At 40.8% G+C, this 22,168-nt stretch overlaps 2 protein-coding genes across 2 annotated transcripts in view; one reads left to right on the forward strand and one right to left on the reverse strand.

Annotated features, from left to right (window-relative positions):
* LOC140243330 (SWI/SNF-related matrix-associated actin-dependent regulator of chromatin subfamily D member 1-like) overlaps nucleotides 1-22,168 on the forward strand; it is a 259,082-nt gene that overhangs the window by 6,915 nt on the left and 229,999 nt on the right. The gene's annotated exons all lie outside the window — the stretch shown is intronic.
* Nucleotides 18-21,675, reverse strand: LOC140243762 (cytochrome P450 2J4-like). The gene is made up of 6 exons (XM_072323428.1): nucleotides 21,602-21,675; nucleotides 9,079-9,264; nucleotides 4,331-5,274; nucleotides 1,467-1,616; nucleotides 842-946; nucleotides 18-376 (listed from the first exon to the last, which is right to left on the reverse strand). The coding sequence occupies exons 1-6, from the start codon at nucleotides 21,673-21,675 to the stop codon at nucleotides 18-20; spliced, it is 1,818 nt and encodes a 605-aa protein (XP_072179529.1).

Here is a 22,168-nt window from a genome sequence, read left to right on the forward strand (position 1 = left end):
CGTTGCCGGCTTGCCCATCATGCAGCCTGTACGAGTGTGCCGTCGCGAGGTTTGACGACGATGCTGTACTGCTTGGGCACCAAGTCAAAGTGGACTTCGGGCTCGAGGGTCAGCTCCTGGGCGCCCTCGCCCTCTGGGGCCGTGACAGTCATCCTCTGCAGGAGGCAGGCCGAGAGGACGATCACCTCGGACTTGCCGATGTTCTTCCCCAGACACGCCCTCCGGCCGGTGGAGAAGGGCATGAAGTGTGGGAAGTCCTTCATATTCCTCAGCTGGCCGTTGTCGTCAAGGAAACGCTCGGGGCGGAACTCATCTGGCTCGTGCCATTTGGTTTTGTCACGGTTGATCGCCCAGAAATTTGCAAGAACTTGTGTTCCTGTGATGAATAAAAAAATTGAGCCGTGAAAAATCACTCATCTACCATCTTTTATTTATTCATTTTTGATAAGACAACAATAAATGATCTAATGCAAAGCACACAGAAAATTTCATATGAATAGATAGATCAATGTGTCTAAAAAAGGATGCAAGTTAACTCTGCCTATGTCTGATTCCAATCATAGTTTTCCATATTTTTTTATCACCTAATTTAACCATATTTCTAGCTGTTGTGTGACCCCTTGAATAAAGCTGTCATTTTCCTTGCAGTACATGTACATGTTTGTTTGCAGCACTAGATAACATCAAATGGTTGTAAACTATATTCCCTCTGCAAACAAAACCAGTGAACTCGATTGATGCAGAAGACTTTTGATATTTCACCACTCATAGATAGATTTTATTTCACCCAGCTGGGTTTGCAGCCAGCTATAGTGGATAGATGATGGGGCGACTGCCTTACCTGCTGGTACGTGGTATCCATTGATGGTGGTGTCACAGACGGCTGCGTGGGGAACCCCCAGGAGGGACAGGGAACTGAAGCGCAGGGTTTCGTAGAAGGTTGCACCTGTAGAATTCAAAAATCAAACAAACAAAAATGTCTCTTAAGAGTTTACAATGACAGAGAGTGTCGTGCCCTTTTTTGAATTAAAGAGATTCATGTTCTATGAATGTGCCAAGAAAATCTGCATGCCTTCATGTGGCAGCACAGTTTTTAAAAACAAGATGCTAACTGATAATGCAAGAATCATGTTTGATTCTAATTGTAGTTCCTTGACCTTTATTGTTTTCTGGATTAGGTGTCTGTCCACATTAAAAGCATGTGGGGTGAGTAAAGATAATTCTGTACTTGTTATTATTCACGTACTTGAGATAGCAGTCTTGTTATGAATTTATGTACAGTACTACATGTACCCCAGCATTGAAACTGATCATTTCATCACATAGTACATTCATCCCATCATTAACCCGTTGAAGACAAATCCCAAGTATGCTTGGGCAAGTGTCTGTGGGAATGTGTGTTGTAGTAAAATCAGCTCATCCTCAATGGGTCAACATAAGCGAGACCAATTCTGAACTCTACTCACATAGGTAGGGGAGGGCCTGCTCGTCCTCGAGGCACGGTGTCCGTTCCCCGATCACGCGATCGATCTCCTCTTGCACCCGTTCCTGGACCTTCGGAAAGACGGCCATGTACAGAAGTACCCAGAGCAGTGCGTTGTGAATGGTGTCAGTGCCTGGAGGTGCAAAAGGTTATAGGAAGGGATGGCGTGATGCGTTTCAAAGTTGTTTTTGAAAAACAACACCAGCAAACAAGAACTTTGTGATAACTCATTGTGGAATAAAATATATTGTATGAATACTTTTGAACACCCAGTACAGATAAAGGTCAATGTAAAGAGGGGGAAGGGTGAAACAGATTTGGGAAAAGTCCTGTATTATCTAATTTGTTCTGTCTAATCATCTACAGTTACGGCCAATTGTTGATCGTTACATTGTGTGTCAGTGGAATGATACATCTTCTGGTGAGAAAAGTTGAAATGCTGCCTGTCTAGTGGAAATGGGGTGGGGTGGGGTTGGATGGGTATGCAAAGAATTCACTCCATCTCGAAGAAGTGAAAATAGGCCATGTGTATTGGTTTCTGGGTTACTTTAAACATACAGCCTTAAGTGGCTCTTTTTAACGGGGGTGGAAAGAGAGAGAACTTGTGTTCTTCTTTGACAAAAATGGCAAGTGAGGTCTGTGCCCACACACTGCCACTGCATTGCAGAAAAGTACATGCACCCAGAATATTGTGGTAATGAACTTGAAACATTTGCTGCAGGAGCTTGTCAACGTCTCCCCCCCCCCCCCCCCCCCCCCCGTTCACACTGAATTTATACCACACAAGGGTACCACTTCATACTTGCTATTAGCTGTCTATTATGCATGCTTTTTGTGAGAATCAATGCGTCTTGAATACTCATCCATAGCTTCAGATTAAACCAATTTGTACTCATTGTGCTTCCCAGTGAAATTTCAGTGTGGAGAGGATATGTTTTCAAGTCTGGCTAATTCAGGAATGAGAAAACAGATGGCCGAAAATGTGTCACAGTGTGAATGAACCTAGCATTGGTCATGCAGAGGGAACATTCTGTCTGGGTTGTTGGGTTCTGTCAGTACTGGGTCATAATGTGAATGGGTTTTTCGTCTGGCAGAACTCGAAAGGGCACTCGAAATTGTGTCAAGCTCCTGAGGGGATGGGGGGAGAATGGAAAAAAAGAGGTGAATTGAGTCGGCATTATGCCGTGAATATATAGATGTGTTTATATGCTTCTGCCTCCTCTGGCAGTTAGCTTAGACGTTTTGTTGCTTCCAAATTTGCAGGAGTTAATCCCTCCCCCTCCGGGCTCCGGGATTTGTTTCCGTAGAAGTGAAGGTTTCGTAAACAGAAACAGTCGCCGAACTGAAGTGTGTTGGTTTTGCAGCTTTTTCGACGACACATGGATTTGACATTTTTGAACGTTTCTCATTTTATCCCCTCTATAGATCACTGTCTGGAAGTTTCTTTCCCAGACAATTGGTTTTTGGGGTCAATATTGCAAATATATGTATTTAATCTCCATCATCAATTGCAAATATGACAGGTTTTGTTAGCATTAGCAGTTAGAAGAAAACAAAACCCAGATTTTGAGTATTAGGATCTGTGCAGTACTCTCAGACTAGTCTATACTGCCATTTCTCTCTTTTTTAATGTTATTTGTCTCAGTTAAAGTCACTGTTATATCTGCATTTGTGTGAGCAGGATTCTCTCTGGAATGTTAGAGCTTAAAATATGGTCATATTATAGAGGTAATTGCAATATTATTGCCAATCACTTTCAGCCTATTTAGTGGTACCTCAGGACTCTTTGAAAAATATGCATTGGTAATTTTTTTTTTTTTTAATCGCCTTTATCATGTTTATAGAAACTGCATTAAATTACTGTTAGTTTAGGTTACTTTTGCTAGGGTGTTTGTGAAAAAAATGATAATAAGTTGGATTGGTGTGGGAGCATTGTGGCTGGATAGATGAAATTTGAATAGAAGTTTGTATTGCGGATTGCTTCTTTTAGGGTTCTAATAGATTGTCTGTGAACATGGCATCATAAAATTCTGAGTATCTGTTCTATAGTAAAACAGGTAAAGTATCAAAATTACAATTTGTTTTCTGAGTATTTGTTCTATAGTAATACAAGTTTAACTATTACTATTAGTACACTGGCCATTTTCTGTTTTTCAAGAACTTTTTTAGAATGATGATTATGATGATGATGACTTCTTCAGATATGGGGAGATTTGCCAGTTTTCCCTCGAGGTGAAGGGGGCGGGAGGCACGGACGAATAATTAGGGAATGCAAGCAAGGAGACTAATGACTGCATGTGGTTTAGACAGGATCAAGTTCACATTACGTTGAGGGCGGTTGTCGCTGTGAAGAGAGGAGACGGCTAAGAAAACAAGCATTCCACCTGCCGCAGCGGAGTGAACTTTTGTATGCACTGAATCTACTGTGGGCTGCACCAGAGCAATAGTTCACAACAAGGTCAATACTCTCCTAACTCTTTTTTACTCTCTTTTGAAGAAGAGTTTTTGATGTTTTGGTATAAAAAAGTCAGTGTGATAAAAAAAGGACATTCTAGGGAATCCTTTCTGTAGTGTGACAAAGGGATAATTTTCTTTTAAGCTTCATTTACTGTCCACAGAGGTTGATATAATACATCTGTGCTACGAAAACCCCAAATAATGCCATGGGCTCTAAAACACTGGACAGTTGAGATCAAGAGGTGTGCTGCTACAGTATGTCTTGATATCCGTTAAAATAATTACTAGGCAGTAAATAAATTCTACTTGCATGAAATAGCTGCTGTTACATTTAATCTTTATTTGCGTTAGGTTTGCAATGAAGTATATAAGTGAAGAATCATGACATACCTGCAAAAAATATTGTCCAGATGTTGGTGATGATGTGGAGAGGTGAGAGAAGGCTGAGAGTCTCCATGTCCCCGGACTCCTCTGCATCCCGAGATACCTTGATCAAAGCGTCCACCATGTCCCGAATCTCCCCCTCCATGTAGCTCTCCCGATGCTCCTCGTAGAAACGCAGCAGCATGTCGTCGCGCTTCTGGCGTGCCTCCGTCAGCTCCTTCATCCAGGGGTTTGGGTAGCGCTGCAGCCAGGGGATGAGGTTGACGGGGTGGACCGGGGACACGCCCTTCATGATGCGGGCGGAGTAGTCGAAGATCTCCTGGAGTTCGGCATCTCCCTTCTCGTAGCGCTTTCCGAAGGCGATGTTGTGAAGGATGTTGAGGGAGACAAGGTTGAGATCCTCGCGGGGGTTAAAAGCCTGGCCCCTGTACGACTCAAACCTCTCCATAAGATGCTGTGCCTCCTCCACGAGCTTGTCCCCAAGACTGGTGTAAGTGATCGCCTGGAAGGCGTGCTTCATCAGCTTGGTGTGAATGCGGAAGTCGTGCTTGTTCTGGCAGGCCATGAAACCCTTGTTGACGAAGAAGTCGATGGAGAAGACGCTGGGTCGATTGGTGAAATTCGGCCCGTTGTAAGCCGCCTTGACCGTCTGTGCATCGTTGAGCATGATGACGCGCTGACGGCCCATCTTGATGCTGAAGACGCTGCCGAATCGGTCCGCGAGATCGTTGATGGCGTGATGGAGGGCCTTGGATTTGAGCTGCAGGATGTTGCCGATGAAAGGGAGGGATGTGGGGCCGGGGGGCACCTTATTGATGTTGAAATCCACCCACTCCTGACAGTAGTAGACGATGAGACTTGACACAATCAGGGCCAGCACCAAGAACAGAGCCATATTCCCCTGCACTCTCAAGACTGGCTGAGGAATGGTGGAAGTTGTGCTGCTCAACCTGCGAACAAAATCAGATGGCGAGAGGAAATGGTAATGTAAGCCACCTCATGATGAAAAAGTGTTGTGATTCTTGCTGAAATGCAGTCAAGCTTGGAAGGGAAAACAGCAAAAATAAAGACATAAGTAATCTGACTACTGAGTCTGAGCTTTCATCAGAACTCTATGTCTTCAGAAGGAGAACATGATGAAGACTTACTGTATATGAAAGATGTTTTGGAGAAAACTGTCCTGTATATAAGCATGTATCTGCCTTCCTGTGAACAAGTTTCTGACATTAACCACAGCGGCGAAGGGACGAGGCGATGCCAACGTTCACAGCGGTCACGGTATGGCAGGAGCAAAGCAAATGATCCCAATAAAATACATCACTTCCTCCCAGGTACTTGCATATTCCAAGAAATGGATTGGAGCAGATTACAGTCATTTTGGCATGAATGAAACAGACCGATATCACACTCCAACTAGATTGGTGATAGTCTATTAGAAAAAGGCTGCAACTCTTATCTCAAGTTGTAACAACCCTTTTGGAGTAGCAGACCCACATATATTTTTCTTTCCATTTTAATCCGCCGCTCCTGTTCGACTGAGACAACCTGTAGACAGTACGTCTTTCGTATGGAACAACTACCGGTATTCATACAGTGCCACAAATATCCACTTCGTCATCTGACTGGTAGTCTTGAGGTCTCCACGCATACATTAACACCATTTCTCGTTTATCTGTCGCAGGTTATGACACCAAAATGTCCGGCAAAGAGCTGATGAGTTTTTGCCTCTATGCTGATGCCATTTCACAACTCTTTATCTCCAGCTAGCTAGGCACATCTGTCAGGCATTCCTGATTTCAGATTAACTCATTTGGCAATACCTTTACCAGTCCAGTTTGTAATCTAACAGAGCAGCACTCTCTACCTTTGCATGAGAACTTGAAATTCCTTTTAGTTCTGTGGCATCGACAGGCCCCTCCCCCCTTGCTGCAGTTTAGGCATAGCCTGCCAATCGCGGTCAGCCCGTGCATTCATTGGCTCTCTCCTGCCACACACATTCATTCATTAGATTGTAGAAAGAGCTGCCGGTTTGAGCCATTCTGATTGGCCCGTACCGTCTGCCCACAACAGAGAGGGAGAGAGAAAAGGAGAAAAAAAATTCCCCTGCAGAGGGCTCATGCATATTCATATCTCAGCACTTTCCCTCTGCATGCACTTTTGCAATGTAAGCTCCGCCCCCTACTCTCCTGTTGCTTGTAATGTACAACCTGCATCGGTTTGCCCCACTCAGCAGTGCATATTATTCATATATACACAATAATTTTGCCATGATGGTTGAAGTCAGTTTCAGTGTTGTATATTTTGTCTGTCATCCTGATCTTGTGGCTGTAGATATTTTAAGCTTCTTTTTTTTTCTTGTATTGGTCTTTGAATTGCTACATTGATAGCCACCGCAGAAGAAAACATGCTACTTTTATCTCTTCATGAGTGACAGTAATTCCTTCAAAGTAAATTGAATTTCATTGTTTTAAAATCATTTTATCATAAATACCTTCTAGTGTTTGCATATGATTTTTTTTTGGTATATTTTAGGACTAAAACTCCATCCAGATTTTGTCACAAAACACCCACAAAGACTGCTACTTTTGAACTACAATTGACCTCATACATAACCTTTTTCCAGTATTGATTTTATTGTTATGTCTGCACTTCTTACCTGGCCGTAGGCTGTCTTTGACCTGGTCAGTTGCAGAGTTCAATTCTATTCAGCATGGAGTACTGGGGTATGGTACTACAAGGCTGTTTTCAAAAATATTTTTGTTACTTATATTTTACATGAGTACTCTTGGAATTGAAGCATTTTTTTTTTTCTTCTTAAGGAAATGCTTTGATATTGTTAATACTACTATGACTTTGTTTTTTATCTATTCATCAGTTGTTGTTTTTTCATTCATATATGTTCTCTTTTGTAAATGGCGATTCACTTTGAAAGTTTTATGTGAATCTGTGATGTTGCTTGCAAGTGCCTGCCTATGCTACATTTTGCATGTGTTCCTCTAATGCCTAGAAATTAATTGGACTGAAATGTTCATTGGATCCTTATCCTGTTGTTTTGTGCAGTTACAGTTATCAGTTGCAGAGAGTAGGATTCTAGTTTCAGTACTTGACCTGGACATCATGAGTTCCAAATTAATTTCATTTAAATACTTTGCGATTTACATTTCAGCTGCCTTTTCAGTTTATTTATTTGTGTTTTTGTAAGATCTGTCGCTACTAAAGTATCAATATACTAAAGTATCAATGTGATGCTGACAATGTCATTATACATGGAACTGGTTTTGTATTGTTAACAAGCAGTACAACTTAAAGTGCAGAAGGGCAATTAATTGAGAAACTAGATGTTTTTTTTCTCTAAATGCCAGAATGCATTGTATGCTGCGAATACAAGGTTAGCGGAGTTCAGATGGTATGTTTATCTATCAAATTGCAGTTACAGCTTATATTTCACTATGACATGCGTTTGCACATTTACCAGTTCCGAAATGGACAAGCAAAGGGGAGCAAAAGTTGGCAATGTCAACACCCACTTTCTAGCCACCCCCCCCCCCACATCTTCAACCCAAAAGGTCACGTGCAGGAAAGGTCAAGCCTGTGATAACGGCCAAGCATTCTACCAGCTGATAATTGAAGAGGAATTTAATGACCAGTTGATTACATCCCTTGTGTCCGGTCCTGGTCACGCAATGGGGAAGTAGAAAGGTTGTGGGAAAGGAGAGGAAAAAAAACCAAACAAACACCAAAACTTTGGCTCGGCCTTAGGAAGAGGACTGACCACTTGGCCCAGTGCAAGTGACGTCACATGAGATGACATTGAACTCGTTAGGTAAATGGGAAACAAGGGAGAGAAAGTGTCTGCTTAGGACTAGTCAAAACAGTTTTGACAGATGCCCAGGTAGATCTCAAGCTTTTTTGCCTTTTTTTGTTGTTGTTGTAAATACTTTTATTTTTACTTGGGAGGTAGTCCGGTCATGAAGTCTTGTTAGTGCTGATGCTGGCGTTCATATTTTTGGTAACCTTTTCCTTGTGCGTTCCCAGTTTTGAATGGCATTGAAAGAAAAATTAGCAAAACTTCACAAAACTCCAGAGTAAGTCTTATTCGCTGAGATATTTGAGACAGAAATTGCAAAGGTGCCGACTGGTTGTGGTTCTTGGGCACTTTATGATTTCAAGTGAGTTGTGAGATGTTTGTGAAAAAATAAAGAGATGATAGCGTTGGATAAAAAAGTACTCTTGGATTTGGATAAAAAAATAATCTTGTGTATGAACTAATATCACAAAGACGTATAGCAGGAGTAATTACATACACAGTACAAGCTGAAATGCGGAGAGGAATATAAAGATGAGTTTGGGAATATAAAAGAAAATTACAGTGTATATCTTAAGAGAACAAAAAAGATAATTCTGTGGAAAGTGCATTCATGTAAAATAAACACACACTCAGTTGTCAGTTACATATATTTTCAAGGTATTTTCAGGTGGTAATGAAGATCAAAATCTTGATCGGCAGCAGTGATAAAAACATGGAATGGATTCTCGATAGTACGAGATAGCTGGAGATAAAAGCGGTTGCGTGAGATTGTGAGGGAAGCTATTTCCTATCCGCAGCCCATCTGGCCGTCACTGTATCAGCGGCCTGGAAAATTAGGTTACAGAATCACTCAGACCATACAAATGAATCATAAAAGTCAATGTCCCTTTTCACAGCATGTATTACGTAACAACAGCATTAAAAAACAACAGCAGAGTATTCTTACATTTCAATGATGCCAGTCAGGTTCTTGTAGCTGTACGTGGACAGGTATCCGTAGGGCAGGATGACCAATGTCGTGCTCGGCGGAAGCAAGTTATGCACCGACAATGATTCCATGATGCCAGCGCTCTTCCGAGAAGTCCCCGATTTTTCACTTGATAAAAAGTCAAGATGCAAGGTGTTGGCCAATCTGGCAAGAGTTGGCAGAGAAACATCCAAAGATTGAATGACTTCTACCCAATGTTACAACTCCATTTTATGCCTTTACTTTCCGCCAAGGGCTGCCGGTGATTTTCATTGGCTGTGGTAAACTTCAGCCAACCAAAACAAAACAAGGGGGAGGAGCCTGGCTAACTGTCCTTACTGCAAATGTAAATCTTCATTCTCTTCCTCTCTCTCCATCTCTCTTCCTCTCTCTCCATCTCTAACTTCCTCTCTCTGTGACACTTTCTCCTCTTTTTTTCCTCTCCTTTTTCACTTCCAGTCGGTAATCCGGTTATCTAGTTTTTTTATCAAGGCGAGGAAGCACGGGCGGATGTTGGCTTTGCACCGTTACAGGGATCGTTCTGAGAGCTCCTCAGAGAGGTAGTTAACCTAGAACTAATCACAGAATTGCCCCATGGAGGAAGAACAAGAGGTGGGGGGGGGGGTAGGAAGGGAGAGAGATGGAGAGAGTATCAAAGTGGACTAAAGAAGAGATACATGTAGTAACAGAAGTAAAAATGTGCATTTCTGAAAGCCATGAAGGAAAGATCAATCCCACTTGTTGTTGTTTTTTTTAACTCGTGATAATTTGCTATGAGCGGCGTGTGTGAATGGCATGCAGAGAAACCATCATTTTTTCTTTTTTTTAAAGGGATGGTACAGTATTGGTGGAGAGGAGAATTGGGCGTTTAACTTTTTGCGAGATACCAAGAAAACACTTATGATGTAGTACAGAGCATACCATTTTAAGAGGAATTCAAAGTTTATTTGATGAAAATCGGGTTTGGAATGACTGAAAAATCCAAAAACAAAGTATAACAAAGCGATCGTAATAAAGTGTGGGTCCAACACTTTATTAGAATCACTCTTTTTTGGATATCTCAGCCATTTCAAAACCAATTTCCATCAAATAAATGTTGAATACCTCTTAGAATTACATGCTCTTTCATATTTCATACGAGATTTCTCATTATCTCACCAAAAAAAGTTAGAAACCTAAAATTAGATCTCAACCAAAACTACACAATCCCTTTAAATCCCATAAATGTAACTCTTCTGTACACTCAGTTGGGTTTTTTGAGTCATGTTCTGGTCATGGTTCAGGCATGCGCAGTCTGAAGGCTTGAAGCACTTCATTTGTATCCAAGTAATCTTTGGCGGGAAATAAAATCAATTTTGCATCTCCCCCCCCCCCCCCCCCCCGATAAAAAACTGGTTAGTGATAACGTTAAAGTAAAGGTTAGGGTTAATTTAGGTTTAGGGTTAGAGTTTGGGTTAGGATTAAGTTCAGGATTAGGTTTAGGGTTAGGGTCAGGGGAATGGGTGGGGGGAGGGGAGGGGGGGGGGGGTAATTGTCCAGAGGGTACAAAATTGCCCTATAACCTGTTTGTGTATGAATATGGCTATTATCGTATGTAAGTTACTTGTGTAGAAAGTTTAGAGCATTTTTAGGTTATGATGCTGTGACAGTCCACCCTTTCTGTTCCAGGAACTTTGGACAGTGTGTATTAAAGCTGTGAAGTCTGTGCCAATCAACACTCGTAGGGTTAAGGGACTGTACAGTACTGGTTGAGGTGGGGATTCATGTTTTGCACATTCCTAAGTGAGATAATGAGAAACCTCTTATGAAATATGAAAGAGCATGTAATTTTAAGAAAGGTTCAACGTTTATTTGATGAAAATTTGTTTTCAAATGGCTGAGATATCAAAAAAAGTGATAATAATAAAAGGCGACATGCCACAACTTTATTAGGATCTCTTTGTTTCACCTTGTTTTTGGATATCTCAGCCATTTCAAAACCGATTTTCATCAAATAAACTTTTGATACCCCATGGAATTGCATGCTCTTTGACATCTCATAGAGTGGTTTCTGGATATCTTGCAAAACATTAAAAGCTAAATCCTCACCTCAACCAGAACTGTACACACCCTTTAAGGAAGAAGGCCTTTGACAAAAAGGCTAAAAATAAAATGGTGAAATTGAAGAGGATGAATGAGGAGCAGGTGGATGTAAAGAAGGAGGGATGGGAGCGACCAGTCAAACTAAGTTAAAGGGATCGTCCGACGGTTGAGACCTAATCTCCGGTTTCTAACATATTTGGGTGAGGTAATGAGAAATCTCAAAAATTGAATATGAAAGTGTATGTAATTCCCCAAGAGGGATTCAACGTTTCTTTGAGAAAAATTGGTTTCGAAATGGCTTGAGATATCCCCCCCCCCCCAAAAAAAAAGAGAGCAATCCTATTAAAAGGTGGGATCCATCTTTTATTAGGATCACTTTGTCTTAATTTTCATCAACTTAACTTTGAATTCCTCTTAAAATGGTATGCTCTGCACCATTTTATTTGTGGTTTCTTGGTATCTCGCAAAATGTTAAAAACTCAGTCCTCACCTCCACCAATACTATACCATCCTTTTGAATGATATGAGAATTGATGGTATAATCTATCCCCCCCCCCAAAAAAAAAAAAAAAAAAAAAAAATGAGCACATAAGTCCACAAGTGCATTTTTAAAAAAGTTTATTGCCAAATGGCAAGGGGGCAGTTGGCATTGTGCACTGTACATTGGCAATGAACAGAAGAACATGAAGGGAAATGGGGGAAGAAAGTAAATTGAACATTTTGGGTTGAGGACTATCTGATGAACATGTGTTGCCTTCTGCTTCAGGGATGCTTTCTGTCAAAGAGAGTCACATCAACTTTTTTGGGTTAATGGGACTAAAGGGCTTTGGTGCTGCTACATCTCAGGAGTGAATTATCTCTGGCTTGTTATCAAACAGCTGGTGAAGGGAATTTCCCCTCGCTTGTATCGTCAGGTTACATTGTGTGTCTGGTTGGTTAGACGAAAAAAAAAAATAATATTGACAATTGATGGAAGACAGACGTTTGACAATAGACTTTGAGATGTTTCCCTGATGAAGAACCCGTGTGATGGATTTTACAAAGGTGTTTAGGGGCAATTGTATTATTGCATTATAAATACAGTCAAACAGAATATCCCTCTCATCTCTGAAAAATCATTAAACAAGGGCAGTTGCATTATTGTAGAAATGGTCTTGGAATGCACATATGATTTTTATTTTCTGTTATTTGTTTGTTTGCCAATATCACAGACATTTATAGATTAGTTATCTGGTACAATGGCATTTGATTTATCCTTGAAATTTATAACAGATAGTTGGTAGTTACAGTTCAGAAACTGAGTAGATTTTGTAACAAATATCCATAGCAATGATTTACTCATTTTTAATGATGTTTGTAGTTATACAAATAGAATTGATTTAGTGAAATTTGTGACCAAAAGTATATTAGAGCTTTAAAGTCTGATTGTATTCCTCACTTTTTTTTTTGCTTCTTATTTGACCTAAATTACTACTAGTATTATTTAATTGACCTTTATTGTTATTGATTGTTAGTTTGTTTTGTTTTTGTTTTTGTATTGCTTTGTTTTGTTTTGTTTTTGGGGGATGTATGTTGTATCTTCTAGAATAGGAAAGAGCAGTGTTTGGGAGATTACCTGTCTGTAGCAGATGGGATTCTAGCATGTTTGCGGTTCCTGCTGTCCGAAAGTTTTGTTTTCACTTGTGACGTTTCACAATTGTCTAAGGGTCAAGGGTAGTAATGCAATTGACCGCAACGCCTGTGCATGTCGTTGTTGTTTTGTGTGTGTGTGTGTGTGTGTGTGTGTGTGTGTGTTTGCAGGTTCATCATATCCCAATGAGGGTTTGCATCAAGACTTCAAAATGTTTGAAAAACTCTTCAAAGATCAGAGGCAAGGGGGTGGGGGGTCATTACATCAGTGGCGGATCGGGGGGGGGGGGGGGGGCACTGGGCGCGCCCCTCTTTACTTTGTGTTAACACCTTAAAACAAAAGAAATAAAAAGGGAAAAAATGGTAGGGGTGTGCACACCCCCCTTTAATTTTGTAAAGGCGCCTCCCCTTTACTGAATTCCTGGATCCGCCCCTGTTACATGTACATCATTGAGCCACAAGAAGAATGGATGTACTCAGCTTGATAGATAATAGATGCATAAATGAATACATTGAAACATGTTTTGCAATTTGTGTGCATGTGTAAAGATAAGAATATCTAGAAAGTGGAACAGGAGCCCTGTTCACATGCAAGAGTCATGGGCGTGGATTACTATGCAAAAATCAGTGTGATTCGGTATCATTCACTTACAGTTGTATGACCCCCTGAGAAACTTATTCCGCTGCGGATTAAATACTATTTCTAATTGCATGGCAGCAAAATGACTGGAGGGTTTACCACCTAACCCTAGATGAACTTCTGTTTGTTTGTTTTTCAAGGTAATGCAAATTTCAATACAGTAGGTAGAGATTATCATTTTTATTTTCTTTTGTGAGCATTCATGTTGGTGATATTTGTGTCCCCACACACATGAAGAACTGGTACTGATTTTTGCATCATGTTGCAAAAAAATATAATTTTTGGAAATTGTTTTAACTCTTACATGTGTGAACAGGCCTAGTGTGAATGAAACAATTTTCTTCATTTTTTGGTTCTTTTTGTATGCTCCTGTTTTGTTGACAAATATGGAGTGAGAAAATCCACTGGCACCTGCCCAATAGAAGTGGCTTGTTATTGGACAGATGTTTCTGAATTGTGCTGCATCGGTCGTACTTTGCCCTGGCCAGTGGCTTGCGTGATGCAGTGACCCTCAGCGCAATTTGTGACGTAGAAGTGGTCATTAGGGGCAGTTGTAGTTGAATGAATTGATGACTGAAAAAGCTGGGGTGAGTGGGAATGGTATGCCCTTCAAAACACATGTGCCCATTAAGAATAAAATATCTTATTCATTTTATCATTTCCTAGTCTAGTTTCAAGACTGTGCAATCTCTATATGTGCCATTCAATCTTGTACTGCCACAGCAACATCGTCACTGACGATCATCATACTATCTGTGGCTTGTCTTTCTTAACTCAGGACAAATTGAGGGTAGTCTTGATTTAAAAACATGACAGCTTTTTTCAGAATGTCCATGGGCAAAGAGGTTTGGGGTTTTGGTGGTAGGCTAAGTGCTTATGCAGCAAACACCTGTAATCCTACCAGCAGTGCCAAGTCACCAAGGGGCAATGGCAATGACAGGAATTTGTCCGTCTAGACGAGACATTTTTTTTTTCTTGTAGTTGGCTCTGCTCCCCTTCCCCCCCCCCCCATCACATTCATGCAAGTATTATGTGAAGACAACACATTGTACCAAAACTGCAATACAACAGAGTTCAAATCAGGTTTCCAGTGCTTGTGTTGGAAAATGAAAGTATGATTTTGTTTGTTTGTTTTTTTTTGCTTTTTTGCATAGGCCTTTTTTTTTATTAATGTCAAATGCCTTTGGCTCTCCGCAGTAGTAAAGAGGAACTCCTTTTTGAGATTGATCAATTTCCCCCTTTAAATGATTAATCAAATGTAACAAAAAAATGTGAAAGCAGAAATTTTCTCTTTTTTTGCGCTCAGTTGGGTAATATGAAGTTCATGTGTTTGTAATTCCATAGAATCAAAACATTCAGTAGTGCTACATATACTTGTACATCAAGCAGAAATGTTTGCGTGCTTTTATTATTGTGCTACTTGTAATTTCTGGTAGCGTGAAATGCACAAAAATATCCACAAGGCAAAAATTTCCACTTTAACAGCATTTGCATTGATCCTGTCCCCGTAGGGTAACTGTGTAACTCCACCATATAGAAACTCATTTCTCTGTAGATTCTGCAATGTATCGTGCAATGTTTATTAAATGTAGCTAAGGTCTATTCCATGGTAGTTTTCTTCTTTGCCAGTCCTGGAATATGAGTGAATTTGCTGCTGTTACTTTTCACCATATGCTGCCAAAGCCTAAATTGCCATGACAGCAGCGGTAAGCTGTTTGAGGTGCTTGCTAAATTGCCGTGACCGCCCATGAAATTAAAAACATGCAAAATTCATCTTTACCTGACCGAGCCTGGAAAAATTGCTTGTGCAAAAACTGTTTGCCTTCATAGGACCTTCAAAGAGAAGGTTCTTGAATTGTCAAATTGCATCAATTTCATGTCAACCCAAAACATATTCCAGGAAGTACGTGGGCTTGGTAGCAAGTTTGGGAGTTAGCATTAGGGCTGGAGTTGGGATAGGTTGTAGAGTTGGGATAGTGTTAGGCGTAGAGATTAGTGAGATGGGACTTTGTGAGGTGGGGGGGGGGGGGGTAGAGGATTATTTATGGAACATTGCATACTGTAAAAGTGGATATTTTCGCGCGACTAATTTTTCGCGCTAGGCCGGGTCAGAAGAGTTTCGCGTGTTTTTAATTCCGCGGAATCAAGACATCACGCGCAGGAACGTATGGCAAGCAAAAATATTCGCGTGTTTTTATTTCCGCGCTAATTTCTGTTTGCGCGAAATGCGCGAAAATTTCAACACCGCGAAAATTTCTACTTTTACAGTACTACAGTTTGTAATCATATGATGTAAGTTTTGAGGAGTAGGAAGGGAGTCCATCCAGTGGAATGAACATCAATCAAATCACATCTTGAAAAAGTGATACCATGTTGTCACTCTGAAACTAAAAAAAGAATAGACAGACTTGCAACTTCTGTTTTCAAACATTTGCAGTAAAACATGTTTCATGGCTAGCATCCAGGACTAGCTTCTGACCAGTCAAATCTTTCTTCATTTTCTTAAAATGTTATTATTTTGTTTTGAGGAAGAACACAAAATATTTTTTTTTTAAATAAGGGAAAAAAAAGAGAAAATATTTGACTGATCAGGAGCTGATGTGGAAAAGGGGGATGAGAGGGGTGGGTGAGAAAATTTGATGAAGTTCCTCATGTTTCTAAATGATACAGCATATCTATGCTTGGATCACAAGTGGCTCCTGTTTGTAGAAGTTGGTGACAAGTTTAGGGAGAGCTGGCCGTGAAGCCAATTATGACGTCACCCCCGTTGGGACCGGGCTGGATGGAAGGGGACATATCCTCAACATGACATTGGCTGCTATACTTTTTTTTTTAGGGAAAGGAAAGAGAGAAAAAGAGAGACCATCTGTCTAGGGAAACCTAGTTGTGATGAAACGTTGTGCAGTGCAGTGAATGCAAAATACCTGGTACGGAAAAAAGATGAAGGCCGGTAGAGGCATGAAACATACGAACAGGTGCACTATGGTACACCATGTACATGCAGTCATCTATCCATATTGGTGTTTGATAGACAAATTGGCTTATTGCCTGTTGCATGATGGACTTCGAGCTGATCTCCCCCCCCCCCTTCCCATGATTAACCTATCTAAAGGGGAATGATATGATATTAAGAAGATAAAGTTAAGAGCAAGCAAAGAAAACAGATAGCTGTCATTTGTGCTGGGCTCGTATCTACCAGTAAGCATTGCTCATAGTGATATGCGTATGAACAGGGTATTCCCCTGTTGAATGCTGTGTTGTTGACTACAGGGAGACCAACATAAGACCCATGTCTCATTGTACACAAAACGGCAACCTTTAATGAAGGCAATGCTCATCACTATCGCATGCTCTGTCTATCCAAACAGAGCATGCGATAGTGTTGAGCATTGCCTTCATTAAAGGTGAGTTGCGAGAACATCTTTGAAATTTCCTCACGCTTTCACCGAGTGCTTGAAGGAGATTTTATCTTAACCGACAGTGAAGTCTTCAATACATTGTGGTAACATGCCAGCAACAAATATTAAAAAGATCATATGGATATTTGCATTGTGTGATAACCTCTTATCAAGTCTTTTTTCCATTAAAAAAGTTCAAGTTAAAAACTTGTATCTTATATATTAAAAAAATTGTTTTTTGTTAGCATAAGTTGACTTTTTAAAAATATAAATACAAAAAGCTTATGTTTAAAAAATTAAAGGATAAGTTATATTTCATGTCATAAAAACATAATTTTTTTGTCTTCAAAGCATAAGTGTTGTTTTGTAATTAATGAAAACTTGTGATTCTAGAACATAAACAGATATGAGTGAAGTATTAGGAAGTCATAGGCAACGAAGATGCTATTTCATTCTGGATGCTGAATTTTTAGTTCCACTCCTCCACAACTTTTGGCTTTGTTTTGCTCCCAATGGAAAGCGACTCTGGAAGGAAAAAAAGAAGAGCTCAGTAGTATTTCTGAATGATTTAGATGTACACAGAGCAGCTGATTGATGAGAAAATGGCCAGTGTCCAAATAAACCCCTCATACTCCCCTCCCAAAACGTCTGACCATTTACTATTTTGCTCCTGGTATTAAAGAAACAAGTGACCCACATCCTAAAAATAGCCCACCCCCTGCGCTGTGACCTACATACTTTTTGTCTGTCTGTGATTATCATATTGATTACTGTTTTGTCTGTTATTCGTGCAGGTTGCTCAAATCATTCACTTCTTTATTCTAGAGGTCCATATATCCTACACACAATCCTGATGAGTATCCCCAACCACAAAGCTGGTGCTCAAACTCAAGTGTGAACCAACTAGAACTACCAACTTTTGAGTCCAAACTCAAGTGAAACCCACTATGTATGTGCTCTGAGTTCAAAGTCATGTGTCAACCAGCAACTAAACAGTAAACCTGTAATCAAGCTCAAGTGAAAACCCAGTGTGTATTCCATGTTCAAGCTCAACAGAAAGCCAAGTACTTATCCAGTTTAAAAATTCCTGAAAACTGGATACCAACAAGCTCAAACTCAAGAGCAGAATGATTTCCATCCACCATGCTCGCATGCAAAGTCACATGAAACCAGGAAACAAACTAGATTTGCAAAGTGGTTAAAGGCATAATTTACCATTTGCAGATGAAAGCATTAGTGCTACAAAATAGTTCTAAAATGTGAGTTAGGGATAGAAACAACCACTGTCAAAATTTGAATCCATATAATCGATGTTAAGTGTTGTTAAATACACAAAATGTGAACATTAGTTATAATAAAAAATTTTCCAGACTAAACCGTATACAGTTACGGTTTATTGAGAAAAACCCTGATATCTCCTTATATTTTAGGTTTTATTGCAAATATTTCATATGGTAGGATGTTTTATGATACAACAGACCTACACATATGCATCAAATATGATATCTTGAAAATTTTTGAAATCACTGCTCCCAAAGGTAAACTGGACCTTTAAAAGAGCAGCGAAACTAGGGAGGAGGGTGCCTTCAAGCCTGTGTTCCAAACCAGTCTCTACACATACGCTGGAAATATTGTGAAATGTAGCCCACAAACTTCATACTCTAACTTCAATGAATTAATCTTACTTTCAGGTGGTCATGTACAGGTGTGTAAAAAATCAGTAAAAACTTGAAGTCTGCGTGAGGTCTGTTGAAGGCAAGCTTGACGTCACATCTGATGAAAAAACCCAAGCCCACTTTATTTCCAGCAAAAAGAAGAAGCCAACCCGCAACTTGCCTTCTTTCTGGGTCAGGTGCACCGATTCTTTTTCTCTCAACTTTCTCTATGGAAAGGAGGAAGATAATCCACAACTTTCCCAAGCTTTCAGTCCTGAAGTGTTTACATCCACATACCTTGCAGACTTTAAAGTGAAAGTGCTAGGGTTAGAGACGATGGAGAGACGATATTTCATACCGGAAGAAAAAAAAAATCAGAAAAAAAAAAATAGGACGCTGGGTAAGCTCAATCTCTCTTTCTCTTCTTAAGCAGAGAAATATTCTTATAGTTTCATTGTTGGGAATATTGTTTTCATATGCTGCTGAAAGTAGTGGATGCTTTTCATTGCACTTGTGTAACATTTGACCCACGATTATGTCTTCCATTTGACTGTGTTGGCTTGGCATATCACGATATTGGACGAAAGGATGTTGGAGAAATGCATCGATTTGTGAACGTTTGGGGAGACAGACTTTGGGATGAATGTGTGGGCGGCCGGTCAGTCACCCTTGAGTAAACCTGTATCAAAATATTGATACTGGAGGCTTGGTCATAAGCTACCTCCCAATTCGTTTGACCGTCGGTTCGGGGCAGACATGTGGAGAAGGCCGATGCGGGCTGTCCTCTCCGCCATCGTGTGTCCGATGGTATTTTTGCATGGCATCCGTGGTGCACAGTCTGCGATGACTATGCTTGATTGGAGGCAGTCTTGTCTCATTTGAGCGGGATATACTACTTTGCTCTGGTTGCAAAAGTGACAAAATACACCAATGCTTGTTTGTTTGTTTGTTTTATTTTACTCTGATTCATCTGAGAAGATGGCCAGATGGCCCATTATTCACCTGCACTAGCTGGTCTTCCATTGGGTTCAGGTAAATGTGAGACAGGACCACTTCACCGGGTTAAACACCCTGCTCTTTGCGATGAATTTAAATGAAGTGGGATCTTTTACGTGCATGAGTTGTGACTCTCTCACACATGTGGCCTCCATTTTAAGTCCTATCCCTGGGACAGAGTGTTTTTCCTCTTAATAGTGGGGATGGTATGATTACACACAACATTGCTCAGTTACCATTAGACTTGGGAATTGAACCCAGGTCCTTTGGCTCTAGAGGCAGCTTTTGACTGACATGACTGAAGCCCCGTTTTAACAGAGCCTTTCAAACTAGAGTTACCATTTTCAGGTAGCATCCGGGGGTAATCTTTTTTCACCCTGCTTGTTCAAACGGTCCCCCCAAAATGTTGCTCAGATGATGTTGTGGTGACTTTTGCCAAATTCTACTTTAGCCATCTAGGGTTCAACTTTACCCCTACAACCCTTCTATTAGAACTCTCCCGCAATAACATTCCTTTGAAACACTCAAACACGCATGGGCAACATTGCAGACAAAAAATGATTGACACGTCGTATGCTGATCATGTGCATGGATTGTAATCACTGATCTGTATGTAGTTGAAATCAGTGATTGTAACCACATTTTGTTTACTAGCACAATTGCCTACTTACAATGTAGATGTGCACAATCTAGAACAATAGGCTGTACTGGCCAATCGGCGGGGTAGTCACATCAGTGGACACACCCCCTTCATGGAAACATACCTGGAGAAGGTTTTTGGTATGTGTCTGTTAAAATGGTACCCCTTGCTCTCTCCTGCGGTGTTATTGCCCGAGGCGAAAAATTTTGTTCTCCGGACATTGTCTTGACATTGGTCAGGGTAAGGTCTATTAAAACTTGGCTTTAGCCAAATCACAACCCTAAGCGATGCCATGGTCTGTAAGGCAGCATTATGTACCAGATTTATAACTTTTGAGAGTGCAGAATTCTCAGCCTCCACAAAGGAAAACAGATCTAAAACAGATCTGAAGCAGTTTGCCCATGGTTGCAATCTTGTTCCAGTTCCTGTCATGTGGCATTGTGAATAGAAATTAACTAAAAGACATTTTTTTTTTTATAAACTGCAGAAAGTATTAAAAATCAATCATTGGTCAATGGTCTAAATCAATGAACTTGATCAAATTGTCAGTGAAAGGCCATTAACTTGGGCAAATCTGGTGATGGTCTAAGAAACATACTCATCTCAGTAAACCATGCACTGCAGTCAAAAGGGCTTTTTACACTTGTGTTTCTTAACCCCGGACTTTCTCTGACCCAGGACTATCGTTAGTCCCATACCAATTTTTTCAGCTTTTTACACTCGCCAATTAGTCCCGTACTATCTCTTGTCCGGGGCTAAGGAGAAAACTGACCTTTTTACACTCGTATTTCTTAGCCCCGGACTTTCCAAACCACATGAATATTCATAATTACGCTGTGTACTGTACACGTACACGCACGCACCAGCAGCACTTGATTACCTTGTTTCTGATTGGTCAGTGAGGGTCGGACTTCATCTCCGTCGCTTAGCCCAGGATTATTTTTTCGTTCTGTTTACACTCACTTGCTTGGCACCGCAATTGCGGTGCTAGCACCGCAATTGCGGTGCTAACCCCTGCTATTTTGCAGGGCCAGATAGTACCGTACTATCGGTGGGGCTAGCCCACTTTGGCAAAAACGAGTGTAAACAGAAAGTGGGCTAAGGATAGTCCCGTACCAACGGTGGGGCTAAGGCCCCCCCTTAGCCCCACCGTTGGTCCGGGGCTAAGCAAAAATTTACAAGTGTAAAAAGCCCTAAATTGTATGCAGGTTTTTAACCAGTGTACAATTGATGGTGAAGCAACGATCAAATAACAGTAAGTGCTTTAATCAAAGAGCACGAATAGAACAATTCAGGAACTCAGTCTTCCCATCTACTGTCATCAAGTGGAACCACCTGAGTGACGCCACAATCAACTTGTCATCAACTGACTCGCTCAAAAAGGCAATCGATAAAACCTTCTAATTATCCGTGGGCCTTCTCTAGTCCAATGTGTTATGCCCAGTAGGGCCCCACATCATACACATCCAGATCCAGATCCAGATCCAGGACCAGGGGTATTCCGTTAAGAATGGTCTTGCCAAGAAGTCGTGTCATTTTGCTACCAAAGTTTTGGTACAAATCAAAATAAGAAAGAGTAGAAAAAATGTGAAAATTTTAGACTTAATTTCAGATGTATTGATTAATCACTCCTGGACACACTGGCGTTGCAGGTAGAGAAAATAAATCAAGAAAATGCCAAAGATGGACAGATTTGTTTGAGAAGATGGAATGCATAGTGTAGAGTAAAATGAAAAAATATTTCCTACTGTTGGAAGAATTCACAGAGGAGTAAAAAGCCCCAAATTCAAAGGGGATAGTGTCTGCCGGGTTGCCTCATCATTTGCCACCTCTGACCGTGAACTTGTAGTCGGTGCTCTCGTCACTCAACAAGGGCATGTATTTTTGGATGGGGGCGGGAGGGAAGGGGGCGGGGTTCTCTCCCCTGGCATTGAGAAAGGGGGTGGGGCGTCTGGGATTTCTATCAAAAGAAGTAGAAAACCAAAGTGGCATGCAATCTGACACTGCGGTTAGCCTGTTACCCAACACC

This window comes from Diadema setosum, chromosome 20 (genome assembly GCF_964275005.1).
Source record: "Diadema setosum chromosome 20, eeDiaSeto1, whole genome shotgun sequence".
Lineage (NCBI taxonomy): Eukaryota > Metazoa > Echinodermata > Echinoidea > Diadematoida > Diadematidae > Diadema > Diadema setosum.